The sequence below is a fragment of the Lissotriton vulgaris genome, chromosome 6 (genome assembly GCF_964263255.1).
Source record: "Lissotriton vulgaris chromosome 6, aLisVul1.2, whole genome shotgun sequence".
Lineage (NCBI taxonomy): Eukaryota > Metazoa > Chordata > Amphibia > Caudata > Salamandridae > Lissotriton > Lissotriton vulgaris.
Window position 1 is genome coordinate 935,657,203 of NC_141694.1, and position 23,538 is coordinate 935,680,740.

Here is a 23,538-nt window from a genome sequence, read left to right on the forward strand (position 1 = left end):
CTTTTAAAGCTACTTTTATGAACTCTTTTCTTTTCTTTACTTTTTCTCTATTCTTTCATATTTTTTTTTCTTCAGCTGTCCAGGACCATGTCAAAGGGAGCCGGGAAGAGTAAGGGGAAGGGTCCTGCACCCCGCACCCAGCTCCCATGTGGGCGTTTGAGGGGGTTGCAAATGGTGGCCAGGGAGATTTTCACCATGGTGGAGGTGGCCGCCTTTATATTTTTTGTTCTGCGCCACCTCCCTAAGACCGTGGCAGCAGGGGGCAGGCCCGGTCAAGGTTATGGCCTCCGGGAGCGTCACCAGAAGTGGGATAAGGTGTGCTGGGCCATGCGGAGGGAGTCGGGGGTCCGGCGCACCTACAACCAAGCGACGCACCGGTGGTCCGACGTCCTCAACCGGGAGCAGGACCTGCTCCACCTGCTAGGCGTGGAGATCCCTGGCCTTGGTGAGTAGCTATTTAATAACTACTTTGTATTCTTCTGCTCTGTGTTATATTGCTAATATATGTTTTTCCCAACATTGCAGGTAAAATAGTGTTTAAATAGCTTCTGTGATTGCAGGTGCTCGCCTCCTCAGTGGCGTTGCTACTATGCTTACTTGTTTGCAACTTTGTGCTCACTTGGCCTGAATATGTATGAATGTAGTACTTTACAGAACTGCGTAATGCTAGAGAGACTAGAGACTCAAGTCTAGTCCTTCCTTTGTACTCCTGCTGCCACTAAGAAGAAGAGATAGTGATGGATTGATAGGTTGAGTATATTATGACTTGTTATTAGTAGTAGGAAATGTTTTAGTGCTCTGCAATCATGATGGCGGACTGTGTCTGTCCATTCGCATGCTGCTGAGGAGTGGCAGTCGTAGTAAAACCTTTTTGTTGTTGGTTTAGTTAGTGATTTACATAACTTTCCAAGTAGACGGTCTGCGAATCCAGCAATACTGTACTAGTATCCTCCTAGTTGTCCTATATATATATATATATGATTATTGTCACATGTCATTTATATTTTTTCTGACCCTTTGCTATTTGTCACTTTCACTTTATCTGCAATTACTGTAGCTGGGACAAAGCATATAATCAAACACTGTTATGTATTTGTTGATGCTTTTATCTCTGTGGAATAGCCTCTTGGGAGTATTTTAATGATGTGCGTTTCATGTACTTTTATGGTTATGAGTGCTGGGAAAATCAGTTGTTTGCATTCTAGCTGTATGGATTATTCCAGTGCTAAAATTTTGCTGTCAACACACCATAATTATGCCATGTGAAGTTTCGTCTGGGTCTAACTCAAAGCCTGGAAAGCACTGTCAAATACACCAGAAGCATCATAGAAGCCATGTTTAAAAAAATAGTCTTTTTCTCTTGGGTAACATGCAATATCATAAATGGTTCAATGTCCAATCATTTTTGATCAAATATCTCTGCAATTGCAAATACTTAGGAGATTAGAATGTAGAAACAGTTGCGTGACTTAACATCGAGAACAAAAATATCACAATACACAAATGATGAGAAAATACATATTGGAAAACAAAATATTGTATTTACATACTTTTTATGTGAACTACTAAAATATTGAGACAAACATATCGTTGACCAGAATATCCTCAAAAATCAGGTAAGTATACCATATTTACTATGTTTAGCAGTTTATTTAACTTAATTCAGAAATTTAAGTTTGAACGAAGAATTAAATTATAAATGAATAAAAAAACATTTACAACAAATATTACAAAAAAATTAAAAGTTAAAACAATATTCTTTAAAAAAAATTAAAGTCAATAAAACTAAATTATATTAAAGTATTATTCATAACAATTAGAAAAAATACTAAAGCCATATACTACCTATATAAAACCTATCTAACAAAAACATTTAAACTCTTATTTATAAATCTTAAACAAGTATATTCCTAAACATTTGATTATAAAATAAAAAAATACTTTTTTTATGATTTAAAGGATAATAAAAAACAATAAATTACTTAAATAAATACTAACAATTATAACTATTGAATCCTTAGGAAAATGTGGGACTTTGAAAGAGTCAGACTTACTATTTCTACTCCAATCTTAGCAACAATTATGAAAGTGTTTGGACTTTGGAGCGGTCTGATCAACAATTCACACTCTAAAGTACACAAAAGTAAGGACAATGCTATACTTTGGAGGGATTAGATTTACTATTCTCACTCCATCCTGAACAACAGCATAAAAAGTGGTGGACTTTGGAGGGTCAGATTAACTATTCTCACTTCTAAGTTTTGGGAATCAAAGCATTTAATTACGGAACAAAATAAAAATGTTAACCATATTTAAAATAATGAACGTACATTTAAAAATATAAAAAAATTATAAATATTTTAGACTAAAGAACTTTTTTTTCTAGTAATGTAATACAATGAACATTGAAAAGCAATTTCAAATAATAAAAACGTAACGGGGACTATTATTATTAATTATTCAATAAAACACTAATAGACCGATTACGATATAGCCCAGAAAGGCTCCGACTGACGGTCAGAGCCTTCCGGGCTGCAACGCAATCGGCCACTCAGTTTACTTTACGACAGAGCTCGCGGAGTGCAGAAAACTCCACCGCGATGTGCATCGGAGTTTTTCCCCGCTCGCGATCCTGAAGGGTAAGATCGCGAACGGTAAGTTCACGAGCTTGAGCTATCACTCGGGTAGAATTTCTACCCAAGCAACAAGATTACCGGCACAAACTGCAGTTAGCAATGAACTTGCCAACTCACTGAACTTTGCTGAGTTTTCTTGTAACTTCACGGAGTTCCGCGTAGCAAAAATCTGCGAGCTACACCCAGGCCTAGGGTGAAATGCTACTCAAGCACAACCACAATTCTTTTCAGGGAAAAACACAAAAAAACCTCGATTATATCTGTTCTTTACTCTCTGGCAATTTGGAAATATCTGTCAGATGTAATTTAGGGCCAGATTACGATGGCGGGCAGTCAGTCCACCGCACGCTATTGCAGCGGTCAGGAGACAGCTCAACAAGCAGGTGGCGGTCTGACCGCCGCATTACTATGCAACCTCTGTGATGAAAGCGCTCCTTATCATGGTGGCTTGTTCTGGGGCCAAGGAAAAAGGGTTGCAGCACAATCCGCCATGGTACGGAGAATCTACTGCACGTCCTTCGACCGTGTGCCATGCACCATGTCATGCATGGCATGGCGCATGGTGCTTGGAGGGGATTGCAGGCACTGCATGTGCCGCCAGGGCCAGTTTACAGTGGCCCATGACATAATTGGGGCTGCTTTGGGGGGCCTCAATACCCGTTTCTGACAGCCTTTTCATGTCAGTCTTCCCACCATGAAAAGGCTTTTAGAAATTGATATCATAATCCTGATGGCAGTGCCTTCCCCTACAAGGCTGCCATTCAGGTATATGATTGTGATGGCCGCCCGCAGGGATTTCAGATCCTGTAAGAGGTGGTAGTCTTTCTTCTGGCTGCCATGAGTCTGAAGGGCTGTCGGCGACCATACCACCACAGATGGCCTGTCTGAGTGCAATCCAACTGCCATCGTAATCAGGCCCCTAGAGGTAATGTTGAAGGTATTTCATGCAATTAAAATCCCACAAAATTTCAGAAAAATAGAGCAATTTTTAATGAATGACAACAAAACAACAAACATCTATTTAGCAAAACCGAAAACATGTAATTTTAAAGATTTCAGTAAAATAATACTTCAAAGCACAAAGTGCCAACTGTGGTTATCTGGTCCCACTGGACCAGGACAAAGTCACAAGGCTGATTGCGATGGAGCACTGGCCAGATATCAAGACCAAGGTAGACTTACTCAAAAAGTCCTGCTTTTGGAGCCTTGCAAGGTCCTGCATTGAGGATGCACTTAACAGCAGCAATTTCACAGAGCTGAAGGGCTGCGATGTGAGGTCCCACATTAAGCATACATTGCCCAGCGCAGGATCTGAGGACTTGCAGGGCTGCAATGTGAGGTCTTGTGTTGAAGAGGCATTGTGATTTCAAGATTCCCCAGAACTGTTGGGGCCTGCATTAGGGATGCATTGCACACTTGCAGTTGTGGAGCTGCAAGGAAATGGGTTGTGCTGCATTGGTTCTGCCCAAAAAGACCACAGCTGGTTCCTGAGGCTCTAATCAGGAAGCCAGCCAACTAGACCATGGAGTCACGCTGCCCCCAGCTAGTATAACAATAACAGAAAAAAATATTGTGTTGGATAAATATAGAAATATTGTGTCAAGAATATTAGGATCTCATATATATCACGGACAGGAATATCCAAGGTTAAAATCTAATTTTAAGTGTTTTTATTATCGATGGAAAAAAATATTGAGCTATTAGGGATCATTGGCTATATTTTCTTTTTTTGTGTTTCTTTTCTAAAGTTTTAATTTTATAATAATTATTTAATAAATAGTTATAACAATTGAGTTAATGTTTTGTCTATAAATTAATTTTTTTTAGTAGTGTATGTTGCGTTAATAGGGGATAAGGGTAGGGAGATTTTTAATTTCAAGTTAATCATTTTTTAGATATGCAATTTTCTTCTATTAATTTAAAACATTTTATTATATAATATGTTTCTTTAAGTTTTATATGTTATGTGAATTAAAATATTTTTTTGAAAATAAAATATTACATATTTTAAAATATGTAAAATATTTGTGAAATTCTTTGAATACATTTATATGAGTATTTATGTACATGTTTAAAGAAAAGGTATTCATTTTTTTAATGGAACTGTGATTTAAAAAAAATTCTAGAACTGATACTTAGAAAGGAAAAAAATATTGCTATAATGTCAATAATTTTTATAATTTTCAAACATTTTTTGGGGAATATCTGTTTTTTAAAATGGTAGAAATGATAGAAAATAATAGTTAGAATTGTTGAAATCTTATTACTAAATAAACCATTCACTTTATTTGATTACATTATTCATTTAAATAATAGGAGATTAAATTAGTGAGTTATAACATAAAAGTTTAAGAAAAAATATATAATTTCATCAAGTGTAATAATGTGTGGTATTAATTATGTATTGTATATTTGTGAACTATTGTAGGTAAAAGTTTTATTTTGAATTGTTTTAAATTTGAGTGGCTGTAGTATATTTCACCCCCTTAGTGTCCGACAGCTTCCTCAAGTTGGTTTAGATTGGAGTGGGTATAGTAAATCTCACCCCTTGCTGTCCAACACCTACCATAATTTGGGTTAGGTTAGAATAAGAATAGTACAATTCATTCCTTTAATTTCCAACACCTTCCCTAAGTTGGTTTAGATTGGAGTGGGAATAGTACATTTCACTCCTTTAATGCTCAACACCTACCCCAAAAAATAAATATGTAATTTCCTCAAGTGTAGTAATGTGTGGTATTAATTATGTATTTTATATTTGTGAATTATTCTATTGTAGGTAAAAAGTTTTATTTTGAATTGGATTTAAATTTTAATGGGTATAGTATATTTCACACCCTTAGTGTCCAACAACTTCCTCAAGTTGGTTTAGATTGGAGTGGGTATAGTAAATCTCACCCCTTTGCTGTCCAACACCTACCACAAAGTGGGTTAGGTTGGAATGAGAATAGTAAATTTCATTCCTTTAATGTCCAACACCTTCCCTAAGTTGGTTTAGATTGGAGTGGGAATAGTACATTTCACCCCTTTATTGTCCAACACCTTCCCAAAAATTGTTTAGATTGGAGTGGGAATATTAATTTGCAAACCCAAGGAGGCCAAAACTGTTGTAACCAGGAAATGAAGACTCTGGATCACGGTCAGTTTGTAGCTTTATTTGTAATAGGCTGGACCATCGGAGCAGGGGGACTGTAGCCACAGAGGAAGGCTGGCAACTGACACAATATTTGCTGGCAACTTACTATATTTGCCCTAATGGTTAAGGTAGGCCAGGGAGTCATAGTACTGGACCTGTGGAAGACAGAAGAAGGACTATGCCTGCTCACACTTGTACCCAGAACAAAGAAGTGGACTACAAGGAACATTTAGTTAATCTCCTGTTAGGCTACAGGAGACATCAAGCTGCTAGAGGCCCTTTTCCTGAAGAGTGCAGCTGACCAGTGTCAACAAGACCTGCCTTGTACCCTACCACTTGCTTTCGCTGGAGAGAGTCTTGACCCCCAAATGCTGTTTCTGAGGCCCTGAGGCCCTTAGATTTGTCAAAATGCACTCGTCTTAGTATCCTGAGAAACCTGGGACTTGAAAATCCTATGACTCCAAAGACCTCCAAAGGACCTGTTCAAACCTACTTTTTAAATCCAATGAAGGTGCTTTGTCTCTAGGCCAAGGATACAGGCTGCTTCCACTTGGAGTTTTTCCACAGCATGAAACATAGTATAAAAAATTACTTCAAATGAAATATCAAACTTTTTCACTTTTGTCGTTTACGTCTGATTAATTTAAAATGTTTTCTGAATCACAACCAATATAAACAAGAATTCATGTTTTCCTAAAATACCAATAGTAAATGGTCTTACTTCAGTTCATATTAGAGATATTTAGGGACCATCCTATAAACCCAGATACTCTAAGGTTATGCCATTTAGGTTCAGAGTGACCAGAAATGAATGGTGTAAATTAGTTCTATATAACTTAATACATTAAAGGAGTGCAAATGAGTCATTTGGAAACAATATCGTCGGCAGTCCTCATGAACTCGTCCACATCCTCAACCTTAACAGTAAAAATAAAACTGAAGCTCGGTAACACAGAAGAAGAGATATGCCTTGTCAATGCATACGTCCACCCCAAACACAGGGGTAAAGACTCCAACACAATTTCCAATCAACTCACGGAGTATACCTCCCAGATGGAAAAGCCACTCATTCTCCTGTCAGGGGACTTCAACCAAAATCTCCTTGGTTCATCAGTAGAGGAAGAGGTTCTGGCTCTGAATAAAATTTACACCATACCATCACAAAGCTCCCCGCAAAACAGGAGAAAGCACCAACATAATCCCTTTCTCAAAGACTTAGAACACTTAAATCTCCGGGCACTAAATGGCAGATTCGTGACAGATCGTCCTCCAATAGAAACATTCTACTCACATACAGCCAGCTCCATCTTGGACTATACATTTGCCAGTCTAGCACTTTTCCCCTACATCTTGGAATTTAGAATGGGGGACAAGGGAGAAAGTGACCATCGTCCCCAGGAATGCCACCTGACAATAAAGCTGCCTATTACAATTAGGCCAGACAAAATGCTAGGGGCGATCTACACCATCAACCGAAAAAGGATCAAATGCACACCATCTAACCTAACAACTCTGGCCGACACTGCCCTCCAACGATACAATATACACAAACCAATTGCGGCTGGGCATATCCCACACTGGGAGCAATATACAAGATCTTTGCTAAACGAACTGGCAACCAAGACCCCAGCAAAAACTAACTTGCACAATGCGAGCAGTAAAACGAACTCAAAAAAAGGACCAAGAATGGAATTAAGGCAACATAAAAGGCTAGTAAATTCGACCTTACGAATGCTCAGATCAGCCCCTGACAACACTCAGCTTCGGGCAGTGTTGAAGAAACAAAGAACTGAGCTCAAAAGCATTAAATGGAACATAAAGAAAGATGTTGAAAATGAGACATGGGCAAAATTACTACACGACAGCAAAAGTAGCAACAGCGCACGCTTCTGGCAATCAGCAAACATGATCCTACGACCACAGCATAAAGAACTAGGCTCGCATATTCTGGAAGAGTCATGGATTACTTACCTCTCTAGCCACTTTAATGACCAGCCGGAATACGCAGGAGCGCAAATAACGAACACCATAGAGCCAAACTCCTCAACGTTCGTACTGAAGGCTTTGACCAAGAGAGAGCAAAGCCCACCCAAAAACATCTTGGATACAACAGCCGACCAGCAAATAGCAATCATAAAAAAACAGATTCGCAAGGGCAGGAAGGAAGGCGCTCCGGGTCCAAACGGCATTCCGCCAGCCCTATTCAAGGAAAAAATCACAGAATGGGCTACCAATATGCAACCGCTATTTGCGGAAGTAAGACTCTTAAACAAAATCCCAGAATCTTGGAGAGGGTCGACGATTGTCCCCATATTAAAAAAAGGCGACAAAACGGACCCTAATAACTACCGACTAGTAGCCCTCCTCGATAACGAGGCAAAATACTTTGCGGGAACTCTCTTAGAGGAAATTGCGCAATGGGCAGATACAAATCAGATAATACCATTGAACCAGACCGGTTTCCGGAAAAACACTGGAACAGCTACCAATATTCTGGCCATCTCTCTAATGATCGATGCAGCAAAAACAAAAAAACTGCTGCTGCACATGTGCTACATCGACTTCAGTGCAGCGATTGATAACATCGAGAGAGGCAGACTTTGGGGGAAACTGACACAATGGGGAATACCGCAGCCGATTCTAAGCATGCTGAAGCTCCTACACTCTGACACCTGGGTGCAGGTGAAGCTAGGAGGCGGCACACACCTGTCATCCAAAGTTCGTACCACCAAAGGCCTGAAGCAAGGGTGCGTGCTTGCCCCAATATTATTCAATCTGTTTATGGCAGATCTATCAGACACACTCAACATTTGCAACTCCGACTCCCCGAGGCTGGGGGGGAAAACTTTGAGTAACCTGCTGTATGCAGACGACGTTGTGCTACTTAGCCACACCTACATCGGCCTCCAGCAGCTTCTGATCCAAATGCACAGCTATGCCACGGAAAACAAGCTTAAAATAAATCTGAGCAAGACACGCACCATGTCGATCAACACCAAGAAGAAGTCTCAGAAGACATGGGCATTAGGCGGTCAAAAAATAGAGTCGGCAGTTGTTTATAAATACCTGGGAGTTCTCTTCGACAGAGATGGCACCTTTGCACAACAAAAGCAGGAAGCAAAAAGGAGAGGGGCGTGCATCGCTGTCACACTAAAAAACATAGCCAATCAGCTGATGGGGCCAATTCTAACCCCCTATCTGAGAGTTATCCAGGCCAAGCTACTCCCCTCTATCTGCTATGGCAGCGAGGCGCTGCGTGGGAGAGACTCCAAGAACCTGGACACAATCCAGACAAAAGCCTACAGAACAATGTTTTCCCTCCCGTCCTACACATCGCCGGCCCAACTTAGGCTGGAATTTGGATTGCAAAAACAAGCCCTTGCCAGACAGGGAGCATACATCAACTGCTGCCACAAACTCCGCTCGGCCCCCACCAACACTCTAAGCTCGCTGTTATGGCAAGACATCCAAAATAGGGATAAATCTCAGGCAAGATCCTACCTGAAGACTGCTCTGGTGGCCACTAATCTAACTGCGATTTGGGACATGCAACTCGGGCACAACTCATTTAAAAAACTAGTCTGGAAAACCGTTAAAACACTATCCTTACTAGAGGACAAGGCCACATTTGCTAAAAGAAACCATGCCTGGATGTCATTAAACTCTTATAAAACGCTGATACCACAACCCTACTTCAGCCAGGGTTATCCTAAGACAATAAAACTGAAGTTCTTGAAACACAGACTAGGGGTTCTGCCCAGCGGAGAGTATCTTCCACCATGGCTCAGGAGAAACGGCCACGAAGTCTGTCCTTTTTGCAAAACAGACAAGGGCGATATACTTCATCTGACCTGCCTTTGCGAATAGCTACGGCCAGCCCGTCAACAGCTCTTAAAGGCCCAGCTTAAGCAGCTAGGAACTTGCACAAGAAGGCAAGCGGTTCTCGCCTGCCTGAACCCTTCGAACACGCAACTGAATTGCAGATACGTTAAGTTCCTTGCAATGATCGAGCAAAAATTGTCATAGATAACATGTAGGCGGCCTACAGGACTCACAGGAATACGCTGCCCCGCCTTAAAGACAACTGCTCCTTGCTAATCAGACTGGGTTTTTCTGTGTACGCTTTTTAACGACGAGAAAAATGCACAAATCTTAATGATTTTTTAATGTATATATTATTTTACTTTTTTCTTATGTTTACTGATTGTAATACGCTTTGCACTGGTTTTAATTAACTATGCATAATAAACTTACTTACTTACTTACTTACTTACTCATTTGGAAATATCAAAAAAAAGTCCATAATGGAGCCAACACCCCAGACCGATGTTGGACACCCCTTATAATTTGATGCTCACTGTCATTGCTCTCGCTCCATCTTCTCTGGAATAATTGTAACATATTCAGTCAAATTAAAGAAATAGTTCGGAAAGGTTGAATCTGCCTAGTGGGATTAATTAACTAAACTGAGGACTGTCAAATAACCTTTAAATTAATTAGAGATGTCCTTATTTAGGTTTGGAAATATGAATACTTCATTTATGCTGTGGTAGCTGGTAATTGGCAGTTACACTAATTTTGGGAACTGGAGTTTATTTTTCATCCACAGCTTTTGTCCCAGAGCAAGTTAGAGAAAGGCAAACAATTGAAAAAGCAGGAGAAAGAGAAGGATGGGAAAGAATGACAATGGGAGAAAGAAGGAATAAAAAAAACGGGCAAGAGTTATATACAAAAGAAGCGTGTAGTGTAAGGGATGGGGGAAAACGGCATCAGGTGGAAATAAAACTAGGAAGCATTGATCTTCCTTAACCCTGGCATTTAGTAGCATTCAGGGAAGTCAGGCTCCAGAGAAAAATGCTAGGCCCCTGCTCTTATTTTTTCACAAACGCACTACAAATATCCTTTTTGTGAAAATTGTCCAGACACATGCAGAGGTCTATATATATTTATATTTCACATTATCCTGCAAGCAGGGTAAAAGTGCATATTAACACAGCATGGCATTGCTATTATCCTTTGCTGTACTGTTTTTTAATTCAGAAATGCTATCTCAAGAAGTGACTGAAGTGAAGACTGACATAATGGAATTATTTTGCATGCATAGGATTACATTTTCAAGGTAATTGGAGCTGTATTGTTTGAAACGGCTGTTTCAAATAATAAGTTACAAACCATGCATTATTGTTAAGAACAAATCAATGTAAATTGAGATAACTTACTTTGCACTTCTTTTGACTTTACCACAGCAGTCTTTGGTTCTAAGGGGGAACAATTAAACAGAATGAATGGATCCGGATGTGTACAGGGGCAGCTGAATTCAGTTTTAAGAATGTAAGGTTTAAATAGCCAGGACCACTAGAATTATACGATTCTGCAGTAGTAATGTTTTCCTTATAATTTCGGATACACAGCACTTGCGACATAATCCACCACCTGTTTTTAAAAAAAAACTTTCTAGGTCAACATAAAAAGTTACCAAAAACAGCACTGCACGCAGTGTTGTGAATTGGCGGAGCTTTCCAAGGGTTATCTGGCCACCTTTCAGTTGCTGATTGCTGTATTGAGGTGTTTGCCTGGCACCAATAATGCCAAGACAATCTTGATCTCTTACTAAGTGAAAATGGTAAATAATAGTGCCAAAAAATTTACTTTATTGTTCTGCATAATTGACCTTTTCTCGAGTCATATGCTGATTATCTCTGATGCATAATTTGATCTTCTGTAGCTGCATAACTTTTAAAAGACCAGGGGCCTCATTTATGAGGCTGTGCGTCACTTTTACGCCGCTGGTGCGTCACTTTTTGTGACGCACCAGTGGCGTAAAAAATGCGCCTTGTTGCGCCATATTTACAAAGTGACGCATCTAGGTAGATGCGTCATTTTGTAAACCCCTGCGCCACATTATACCTGCGCCAGGTATAATGTATGCAAGGCGGGCGTATTGACGCAAGGAAGGGTCGTAGAAGTGACGCAGTGAAATCTATGAGATTTCACTGCGTCACTTTTAGGATGCCGTTGCGTCAAAATCTTGCGCCTGCCTCACAGCAGGCGTAAGACTGACGCAGGCCCTTTCACATGGGGCTTGCCCCATGTGAAAGGAAGCATTGTTGGAGTTGCGTCAATTTTGTGACACACTCCAGCAATGCGTCATTTTTGCGCTTACAGATACGTCAGAAATACTGACGTATCTGTAACTCCTTGCGACATGATGCGTCATACATTAAATATGACGCATCAGGAATGTCGCAAGGAGTGCGCACTGAGAAGTGACGCATCGCTGCTTTCACGCAGCGATGCGTCATTTCTCATAAATGAGGCCCCAGGAACACATATCAATGTCCTCGGTATATCTATATTCGAACTACTGAAATCAAAGGGCATGTGAGGAATTCTGTGAATAACATGTCGGATCCGCTTCATTGAAGGTCTATTCTAACTAGAAATTACTAGTCCTGACTTTCCAATTGAAAAAAAGATGTCTCATCGCAATTGGACACACGGAAGGGGACACCACCCCTGGGTCTTGCTGCTATTGTGAGGCTAGGGGCCCCTCCTACAGACCGAGATGTGTCCTCCTGCCTTTAGTCTTCCTCCCCGGCTGCCCACACAGAGGCACCGCAGGATTATTTTTATTTCATTAGTATTTTTGCAGTTTAACTCCCCCCCCCAAGTAATAACCCTCTTGGGTGATAAGCAACTCACACCTTCAGCCCTCTATGAACTGTAGAAGAGGGGCTTGTAGGTGGCTGAGAGGGAGGGGCTTTAGTCGATGAATGGACAGGACCAGGGGCATCTATTGAGATGCGAACAACTCTGAATGTGTCACGTTGTATGCAAATACGAGGGGTCTCGGATATTCACTTTCTGCCCACGGCCCTAAACATCCTAGAGCAGTCTCTGTTAGGAACTGCGATGTTGATGAGGTAAGCAGACTTGGGTAGACCCTCCAAAAAAACAGGGGCGGATAAGTACACCGCTCATATGTGCATGGAGTCTTATTTACAAAGCCATTTAGAGTGATGAAGGTAGCTCCATTTATTCTTGTTGGTTATCCATAAAAAGATGGCATGTGAAGATGGTTGTACGCTATGACTGCATATAATTATGTAACAATATCCCCTCAAAAGAGGTGGAGGATCAATGTATGATATGCCCTGATTGCCCGAGAACACACCCAAACTCATAAGTGTATTGACTCTTGCAAAGTATTTCCTGGCCCTTTCCCACCCTGTAAATGGTAGCAAAGGGTTGGAGTTAGTCCCCTTCCAGGGCTGGAAGGGGAATGGAACACTTCCAAAGTTTGTGGAGGTATATGGAAAAAGCACTTTGAGAGGGGGGGGGGGGGGAAGTGATTCCCATGAATGAAAAAGCAAAAGAAAGTGCAGTTGAACAATGGGTTTCAATTCGCCAATGCTGGCGAGTACCCTGCATAACACTCTGCATTGGGGAAATAGCAAATTTCACATGACATTCCCAGTGGTATGCCTGGAAAGCTTGGAGAAACCTGAAGCGACATTCACTGCCTCCTTTCTCTGGCTGTCTTATATGTGCATCTCACGTTCTCAACTGTAACCTGTAACGTAGCCAGTGATTCTTTGGCCCTAGTGCAAGGTAGGAAATGGACCCCTTGGGTGTTGATTGAATTATAAATTACAGCAATAATCAGGATTCAGTGAGCCCCTCAGGCCACTGGGTCTCCTGGTCCTCACTCGCAGTGGTACTGGGTTACAACGTGAACTCCAAACGACAAGATTGTGTTGCAAAAGACCATACAAACAGGGATATTTAAGACATTGACCAAGGGGGAAGTTGCACAAGGCCACTACCTTTTAAAGGTCCCCCTGGAAAGGGAAGGTTCTCTCTATTCAGTTTCTATCGCTTTCTGCCTTCATCTCCCTTTGTCTCTCTACCCAGTGCCATATGAGGGGTTTGTGGAGTTCTGGGCAAGAACATTGCAACAGTGGTTTGTGCTCCTGTTAAAATGTAAAGTATTATGTAATATTGTTGTTATTTAATGGGTTATGATATGAGTCACTTGTAGAGCGCACGTTCTCCAGAAGGTCTCTTGGCGCTAGTAGCAGAGGGAAGCATCGATCACCAATGTAGCTATAGGATTGTCGCAGCAACCAAGGTTTTTAGGCGTTTCCTGAATTTCCCGTGGTTGGATACTGATCTAATATTCAAGGGGAGGGTGTTCCATGTGAGAGGAGCCAGAAGAGAAAACCTGCCCCCTGCTAGCCTTTTCCTTTTGCTTCTTGCACCATTAGTAAATTGAGATGAGCTGATCTCAGATGCTGAGTGGGCATGTGGTGCTGAAGTCTGTTCGATGTAAAACGAGGCTTGTTTGGCATTATACAGGCTTGAAGTAGCAGGAGATGGGTAATCCAATTCAAATGTGTTCCCTGCAGGCGCCCCAAAATCCTTAGGATGACACTGCATACATAACTGTGTTGAGCCTCTCTTCAAAGGCTTTTCACGACATGGCCATTGGATTACTTCCGGAGTAGGCTGCTGTTCACTTGTTGCAGGGTTAGGATTCGTTTTTTGAGCATCATTAAGAATCTCCCCAGAACCGATTTACCGTTTGTTAAAGCTCCCCACCCCTGAAACATTCTCACATTAGAAAAATCACATATACAAATGCAATTTGGACTATATTTCATTAACTTTCTTCTTATGAAGGAGTAAAAGCAATTTCATATTTCCGTTCTAAAAGAATTATTAAAAGAGTGTGAGTCACTTATACATCTGACATGATAAAATATAGTTTGCCATCAGGGGAAAAATTGTTCATAATCTTAATTTGCTGCTTCCTTGGGAGATTCCAATTTCATAAGGGCATTCTGATTAGCAGAGAAGCCTGCTTCTACTTCTCAGCAGTGGTATTTAAGTTATGGTTATTTCTGGCTTCCAAAACAAGTATGTCTGCTGCTGCCCTGCATTCTAATGGACATTGCATTAACGGATAATGAATACCCTGTCACAGCGCTGGAAAGTTGGAAGCAAATTAATATCGCCCTGGTCAGGAGAGGATATTTCTCTGCAGAATTTAGCACTGATGCTGGCTTCAGTTCATATTTGAAAGAGATGAGATGAAGTTTTAAATTGCTTGAACTGCAACAAAATATAAATGGGTTGCAAATTGCAAATGAGGCAATAATAGAGCTTTAGAAGCCCAGGTGAAAATGAACATCAGTGCGCAACATAATGGTCAGGGGTGCAACTAGACCCAAACTTCTGGGAGTGTGGCAAAGAGGTCAGCCAATGCAGGCTTGCTTCATAGTTCAAAAAATGGGTCGGAGCTATCCTGTGAGGCAATACAAGAAAATAGAGGGATACATTATGCATTTTAAATGTACTGGTTCCCAATATTTTGATCACAATGTCTGGTAAAAATAGAAGGTATATTTTTCCTAGGATATGCACAAGGATATTTTCTTTGTAAATAGCTTACTCGAGAATAATTGCTCACACATTATCAATCCCACAGGTAGACAATCATCATGTGCAGTTGTGTCAGTCTAATTTATAAAGGTTTTCTTTAACGTTCTGGATGTTTTAACAAACATGCGGAAGGATGATAATCCCATTTTATTTGTGGATTTTGGAGAAGATTTTGTACATACAACATTTTTATTTGCTTTTTTTCTTTTATCGTGCAATGCCAAAATAAAGACTGCATAACGTTAAAAATAAAACAAACATGTTCTAATGGATTTGAAAATGTTTGTATGCTACTGAGAGTTTTAAAAAGGGAAATGAGCGATTTGATAACTAGAAAGCAATTTCCACAGATTTAAATAAATAGCACTTCTAGACTAGTTTTCGCAAAATTATTTCAAGACAGTGACCCTTTTTGCCAGTTCTGTTCCTGAAATGACAGTGAGCTCATGAAATAGTTTTTTTTCATCTTCAGAGAGATTCTGCTGTCCGACTGTTGACCAAAGGCCAATTTTCACTCAACTCATTAGGATGTTGCAGTATATGCTTGTTTGAAGATGCACACATTTACAGTTCTTAGAACATTGAGTTTGGTGGGTTAACAACCTGATTTAGAGGTGTGTGACTGATTCCTAATGCATCTTCTATTCCTCCTCAGATTGAATATGTGAGTGCCAATCAGTTTGCAATATTAGTGCCTGTTAATTACTGTGACAGGAATCTGCGCAATCCTTAATTAAAATTAAGTACTTGTTGTTAACACCACCCATTGAGCAGTTCCCATATGAGATGGCCTAGCTACATTCATGCGGGAAGCCACCAGGCCTAAAGAACGTACGAAAAATACCATTGCAAAAATTGCCTTTAATACCATTGCAACAAATGATGCTCCAACATTTAAAGGATACAACTATTCTTTCAAGCTTAAGACCAAATAGAATGTGTGGCTGATGGGAAATGTCCTACAAAGATATTCATCAAACAGAAACAGAAATTGTGTCTCTTAATGGCATTTCTTATAATAACAACCACCATGCTTTCAGTTCTGTTCTGAAACCCCTAGCACACAAAATGTAAAATCCACTAAAATATCGATGTTGATTAAAAATAATGCATGGGCAATGTTTTTTACATTTGTTACACATTTCTCAAAATTCCTGTGTAAAATAATGATCATATTCTCTGTAATTGTTCCTTGATGTAATGTGTATACTACCTATGAGAATTAGTGTGTCTTGGGAGGAGAAATGGACAGCCTTGAATGGGGTAACAAGAGAAACACCAGGCTGGCAACATGGTTACCAGCTTTTCATTGTACATGGGAACATTGTAACACTGGAAGGTAGTTTATTTATTGTACAATGCATTTGCATAGATAACCTATTATACTCAATATCAGAATTAGGTTGCCTTTGACAGACCTAAGATTAGTTTATTAGCAGAATATGGCTTCAACAAGCATTATGTCAGGGAGGTGTGACTCCCACCTAATTAATGTACTCTTAGCTTGGTAGTTAGACACTTGCCAGGGCTTTGTCAGCAAAAGCATTATAAAATGTGCAATGCTGAGAAGAAAAAATAAACAATGCTTCTGAAAGTGATATATCCCAAGCATTTGTATTATGTGTCTAGAAAGTAAGTTACCTGATTAAATTAAACTAGGCAACTTACTTTCTAGAAACAAAACAAAACATAAGTGCTGGATAAATGGCCACTCTTCATAGACTGGAAGTCACATTTTAAGAGTATTTTTAACCCAGAAGATATAAACATTATAGACTGGAAAAACAAAAAGTTTATTAGGGTAAATTCAGTTAAAACATCGCCAGTCACACCTGAGGAAGTGAAACTTGCAATTCAGAAAAAGTGCAAGTGGGAAAGCAGCAGGTCCAGATGGTGTGCCGATAGATGTTTTTAAGTATGACCTGGATTTCTGGACACCAATAGTAGTGACAGTTTTTAATGCTGCTTTGGGAGGAGCTTTGCCAAGCACATGGGTTGAAAGTATCATTGTACCCATATTTAAAAAAGGGGACAGGGAAAAGGCAAATTGCTACTGCCCAATATCCCTTCTTGATTCCTCTTCTAATATCATGGGCCGAATTATGCTGGAAAGGCTTGAAGAATGGGCCAGTAAAAATGACATCTTAACAGAGGCACAGTATGGTTTCAGAAGGGGTATTGGGACGTTGGAGTAATGTTTAAATTTAGACCTGTTAATTGGGAAGTACACATTAGCTAAGGAAGGTACCCTTCACTTATGTTTCGTAGATTTGACTAGTGCCGTCGATTTAGTCAATCATCAAAAACTATGGCAAACTTTAAGAGGGCTTGGTGCTCCCTTAGAAATAATCCTTTTTTTATCGCAAATTTACACCTATTTAACCTCAAGGGTACGGTACGGAAAACCTGGGGAATGCAAGCCTGACTTTGTAGTAAAGCGTGGTATCAGACAGGGATGCGTATTCCCCCCCCCCTTTTATTTTTCTTGTACATAAATAATGTGGATCAGTTTTTACAAGAATTGGCTGTAGATGCCCCAAAAGTTGGAATACGCCCCACCCCGTGTTATTATCTGCAGATGATGCTGTCCTAATGTCTAGAACTGCAAACGGCTTACAATGCCTAATAGAACATTTTTCCCAATACATGACTAACATAGACTTACAGCTGAACTTAAAAAAGAACATTTGTAATGTCATGTGGAGGCAAGAAACAAAAGGGTAGACAGCATCATGTGGGTGGTGTTTTTATAAGTAGAGCCCCGACTTTTTCATATTTGGGGTTGCTATTTTGCAATAACGGCACATGGAATTCGCATATTGAATGATGTAAAATGAAATTTTTAAAAACAACTGAGGGAATCTTTAGGTTTGCGGCAAAACTAGGGAATAAACCCCTACGAGAAATTTTAAACCTGTAAAGGAGCAAGGGTGTTCCAGCAGTTACTTATGGAGCTGCCATATGGGGGAGAGCAAACACGACAATCCTTCAAATTAACTAAAATAATTTTCTAAAAAGACTATTAGCAGTCCCTAGTGCAATTGCAAACATGATTGTACACAAAGAATTGTTTGTCCCATAATTAAGTGATACCCTCAATATAGCTGCCCTTAAACTCTGCAATGGCTTATGGACAAAGGAAGAAACTAAATTCTCTAAGGATCTAATTACAGATTGTCTAGCATTAGATCATAGTATGAAAATACCATGGCTGTATCACATTTCTAAACTTTTGACAAAATTTGAAATAAGCACAGACAACCCCATAATCATACGAGAATATAGTAAAAGCGACCTGAAATTGAGATATATTACCGCCACATAACATGATAGGGATAGGATTAGGCAAAAACAGACAGTGACAGCTTACTGTGAACGTCCATACATGAGGGGTACTCAGTTATATCTTATCTTGGTTCAGAACGTCCAACACAGATTTTATCTGACCAGGCTAAGGATGAGCATTTTACATAATTTTTTTGCCTTCCCAAGAACTGAGAAATGGCACAGAACTCTGCCCCCTTGCCCATGTGATGGTAAAACCTCAAAGTCCAGTATGCACTTTATTCTCTTTAGCCCTTTTTATATGGATATTCGAAAAACTGTATTGAAACCACTATTTTTAAAAAATATGCCTTTTAACTATAAGGATGCATTTAATTTTATATGCAGCTTGGACACTATGGAAATTAGAAGCTCTGTAATCTGCTTCATACAACAATCAATTAGAAAAAGAAAAGATTATGTACTTTTGGAGGCTCTGCTGTATGAAAAAGATAATGAGTTATACCATTCCTTAATCGCATTCTTTTGCACTGATCGTACTTGCACTTTATTGTATTAACTATTGGTAGATTGTATTTTATGGATTTTTGAAAAATGGATTTGTTATTTTATTTTGTTATTTTCCTCATGAAGTCTAAATGTGCACATATTTTATCATAATTAATCTTCCCTCCTGAAATATAGTAAGAATGTATTTTCTTTTAGATACATGTGTGTTAGTATGCTTTTATGATGTTGCCTTGTTGTCACCCAATAAAGCTGTTTTGATTTGATTTGACCACTCTTCATACACATTGGTCTTGGTTGCTTCACAGAGTGGCAGAATTTAGAATGCTGCCTCTTAACGTGACCTATATGCCAATGAAATGCATTCCCCCTTGAGAACTTCAATTGGATAAATAGAGCAGCATTCACACATATCTTATATCGCTAGTGCAGTGGCCTTCATTATTATAGAGGAGGGTTATAGTATAAATAAAACAAACATAATAGGTTTTTGTAAAACTGGTATTTTGAACTCACATATTTCAAAGTGCCTTGATTTGTGGTAATGAATAAAATTGAGTTTGGTAAAGCACAATATTTTTCTAAGATCACAAAATTTGAGTGGTAAAGCTGTGATTTATCCAGATTTTCTGGTTTCACTTTGTACAAATCAGCCACTGAATGGGCATCTCGCTATCTTTCATTGTGTTTTAAAGCATTGTTTTTAACCTCTTTGTGCAGTTTTTACATAGTGCAAGCTTGACCCGAATGAATTGAAGTGCTTTCAATGAGCAACAATTACCTTGCACCAGTTCACATTCCTTTTTTATAGGTACAGGGAAGAGTACGTGTTTTACCCTGAATCACTGGATGGCAAGCCAACGCCGAGAAGTTTAACTGGTTCATGGTTTCCCAGTTCAATACTTGCCAGCTCTGGCTGTAACACCATATCCTACATAGAGGGAGGGTGGGAGGCTGAAGCCAGTATAAGATCTGTATTTTTTGCCCATTTACCACAGACATAGTGCTGAAAAGTGCACCAGAATACACATTTTCTTAGGAAGACAACCCCCCTGCCCCACAAACCCGCCTTTCAAAATGTCAGGCTTGCCCGCTTCTTCAACATGCACTATACTTCTTTCATTGCCCTTACGCCTCACTCCTTTCAAATTCCACCAGCCGCCACTGGTTTACATGATTTCTGCCTCACAGTTCACAAATGGCAATCCATGAATCTTTCTTAAAACTATCACTTTTAATACATGTCTATGCAGTGATATATCTGGTGTACTGAGGGGAAACACGTCTATTTGTTAAAGATACACTTTTTAAAATTCTGAAGAGATGTAATCATATTTTTACATTATGCTTGTTGCACAATATAGATGTCACACGTTTTTAGCTTGTGAACAAACTCATAGAGGCAAGTTAGACCCCTGGCTCAACTCCGGCTCACCCTATTAATTTGCCTGCGTGTCCTCCTTTTATTAGTGACTCATGCTTAGTACATGCTGCCATCAATCACTTGATTAAATAATTTGTAAAAGGCAAGGACTTGAAACATGGAGCCCTGCCCACAACCGCACCATTAAGACTTGTTGCATCAAAGACCCTGGGAGGGGTTCCGGCGTTGCTTCAGCAGCAATGTTTGGGGTGTGACACCACTCAAATGTGTTTATGCTTTGGTAGTTCGGTCCGTGGGCCCTGAATCAGGTCTCCTATGCTGGTGTCTGTTTTTCTCATCTTTCTCATTACACTAAGATGCTTTAACTTGTTTTTTTATGCTCTGAATCCTGAGTACATAACCAGTCTACCAAAAAGCAGTAAATCTACACCCTTAACTGTGCTCCTTGAATGGGTGCAAATTTACTACTTTTTGAAGATCACAAACATTGGCAATATTATGCTTGGAAAGCTGCTCCAGTCTCAAGTTCACAGTATACTACTGCCAATAAAAGAAACAAAGGTGATAGGAGGAATGCTTTCAAATAGTCTAAGCAGTGGCAATCTCCTGCAGTAACTTTCCAACACATCAGTTTTCACCCACTATTTGCAAAGGCCCTCCTTAATCAAATCAGAGTTGACCTTTCCTCACGGAACAGTCCACCTATAACCAAAGTTATCTCACCCCTCCACCCTGCAGCCCATTTTTTTTTGAGTTTGGAGTTTTTTGTGATTCAAATATCCCTCTCTTACTGACGAACTTACACCCCTCCATTTTGAGGTCAAACTACATCTCTTTGAAGAGTCAGGACACAGTGATGCAATGCCTGAGAAAGGGTAGTGCCAGTGTAGATCCTCTGAATAGACACCATCTTGGAAAAAAACATATGAACCATATGTTCAAGCAAAGTCTTACAATGCACTCTGAGAAATTGAAAATAGAGGCATGTGCTTTAGGTGGCAGAAGTATGTCTGTGGTTAAACATAAATTATATGTGAGGGGCCTGGTCTTGCCCCGCAGCAAGATGGCCACTCACTAAGAGGGCTTTGTGGAGAAGTGTGGCTCACTGGTTAGAAGCAGCAGACCCTGAAGCAGAGGTCGGCCCGGGACCAGGGTTCAATTCCCGACGCGGCAGGGTCTTGGGTCAATGTCCGCGGACTCGATAATTCTCGCCTAGGTGCCTACGCTAACCATGGGTCCCACTCTGCAACTCTATGCAATAGCTTGCTTAATCTCCACAACGGCCCTAGCAGCGCCGGGGATGCCTGGCTTCACCTTGGGGATGCCCTCTCACAGGGAAAGCCAGGACGGGTTCCCCAGCGCTATACAGCGCCAGGATGCCATGTGATGGGGTAACAGTGCGCTTTACAAGTATACATACATTTACATTTACATTTACATTTGCCAGCTGAGACATCAAACGTCACTTATCCTAAGCCAAATGGGACATTAAGACATGATAAAACTGCACTACATGGCACAAGAAACGACTGAGCATCTGATGTGCCTAAAATCAGCAGTCTCTGCGGATCTCATCTGGCAGCGGACAACGTGACACAGCGATCCCGCTGTGGCCCCAAGGGCATGAACGGGGCCTTATTCCCTTTGATGCCAGAACCCCAGATGGAGAGCGTGACAACGCTGATTCCTGCAGTCGGACCTGCCGTCTGTACACTGTGCCACTAGTAATGAGCGTGGGGACAGAGAGTTGATTGCTTCTATCCCCCCTTGCCGAGGTGCCATGCCTGCTGCCGGTGGCAGGGCGGGCCCGAACATATTGAGCGCCAGCAAGCGGGCCGCGGCCTGGGTCACAGAGTTACCGGGGGTGCTGGTGCTTGTGGAATTGTGACAGCCGGATACCTACACACGGTAATCCCGGTCCTGGTCCGCGCCATGCTCAGCCTCAGTGGTGGTGAAGAGTTGTCAAGGAGGCCGGCAGCCTTCGCCGCAGGCCGTTCATATATATAGTGCCATCTTACAAAGCCTAGGAAAGAACCACCATCGCAGACCCTCAACGGCCACTCCACATCAGGGAGCGGATCCGGACTAGGCGCCCCCCCAATCCTCACTCGGGCATACCATCTGAGGCCTTCCAGATCTGATCGCAAAGTAGACGTCGGCGGAACAGGGGGAGGTACAATCATCGTGAGCCAGGAGCAGCGACCAATAATAAACCAGGTAGGCCTACTCCCCCCTTTCAAGATTGGTCTAGCATATATGGAGCCTGCAGCCAGGAGGGCGGGGCAAATAAACGAAGACCCAAAACACTATATATCCTCCTGGCATCCGGAAGCAATGTACAGGAGCGCACCAAGATCCAGACTCACACCCCTGACAGAATAAGCAAGGCCCTCGCTGTCTTGTTGAGTGAAGGTGGGTGCTGACTGTGAGAACTCACAATTGAGGTGGTGATATAAGTGCACAGAATGAGTGCAGGTAGTTGGGAGATCACTCAAGAGCCGAGGTACCTACTAGCCCTGTCAAGGACATAACTGAGACACCCTCACCCAAGACAGTGGTCGCTCCGCAAGGGATTACTACATGTAGCAAATTGAGTAATCCTGTACCAACAAGGATTGGTCACAGCTGGCCGTATTGCAATAGCAGCCCTCGGATTACACAACCCAGTAACACTTTGGCTCCACGACTAATAAGGCAAATTCAAATAGCCTGAGAGTACGAAGACATGCAAAATCCCATTGGGGTGTCCGCCTGAGCTCAAAGACCCACGTTCACATTGGCAAACCTTCACGTGGCAAACACCATGGGGAAACATGACACAAAGAAAACCAAACTAACGTTTGAAAATAAAAGGCATATCCGGCAATTAGATGTTGATGCAGAAACAGATACCGAGCATGGACCAAGGGAAGAAACCGAGGGGACACTGATGGCCTATGTAATCTCCTGATAGAAATGAAGTCCAGCCTCAAAAACATGGACTCCAAACTGGATATCCTCACGGCCCATATAGAGCAAGTTGAAAAACAAGTGGAAACACATGAACTGCGCTTTTACCAACTCGAAAATCTAAATATTGTGGCACATGAATTTCAAGTAGAGACCAAAGAACAAATACTCCACATGGTGAAGGTGCTCAATGTCAT

General features: G+C 40.9%; 1 protein-coding gene across 50 annotated transcripts in view; it reads right to left on the reverse strand.

Annotated features, from left to right (window-relative positions):
- The window catches only part of LOC147708230 (uncharacterized), a 2,035,583-nt gene that overhangs the window by 1,121,938 nt on the left and 890,107 nt on the right, over positions 1-23,538 (reverse strand). For all 50 annotated transcript variants that reach the window (XM_086926979.1, XM_086926974.1, XM_086926953.1 and 47 more), the window contains one exon: positions 10,992-11,030. In XM_086926979.1, the coding sequence (XP_086783105.1) occupies positions 10,992-11,030 (39 nt within the window). The remainder of the gene's footprint in view (positions 1-10,991; positions 11,031-23,538) is intronic.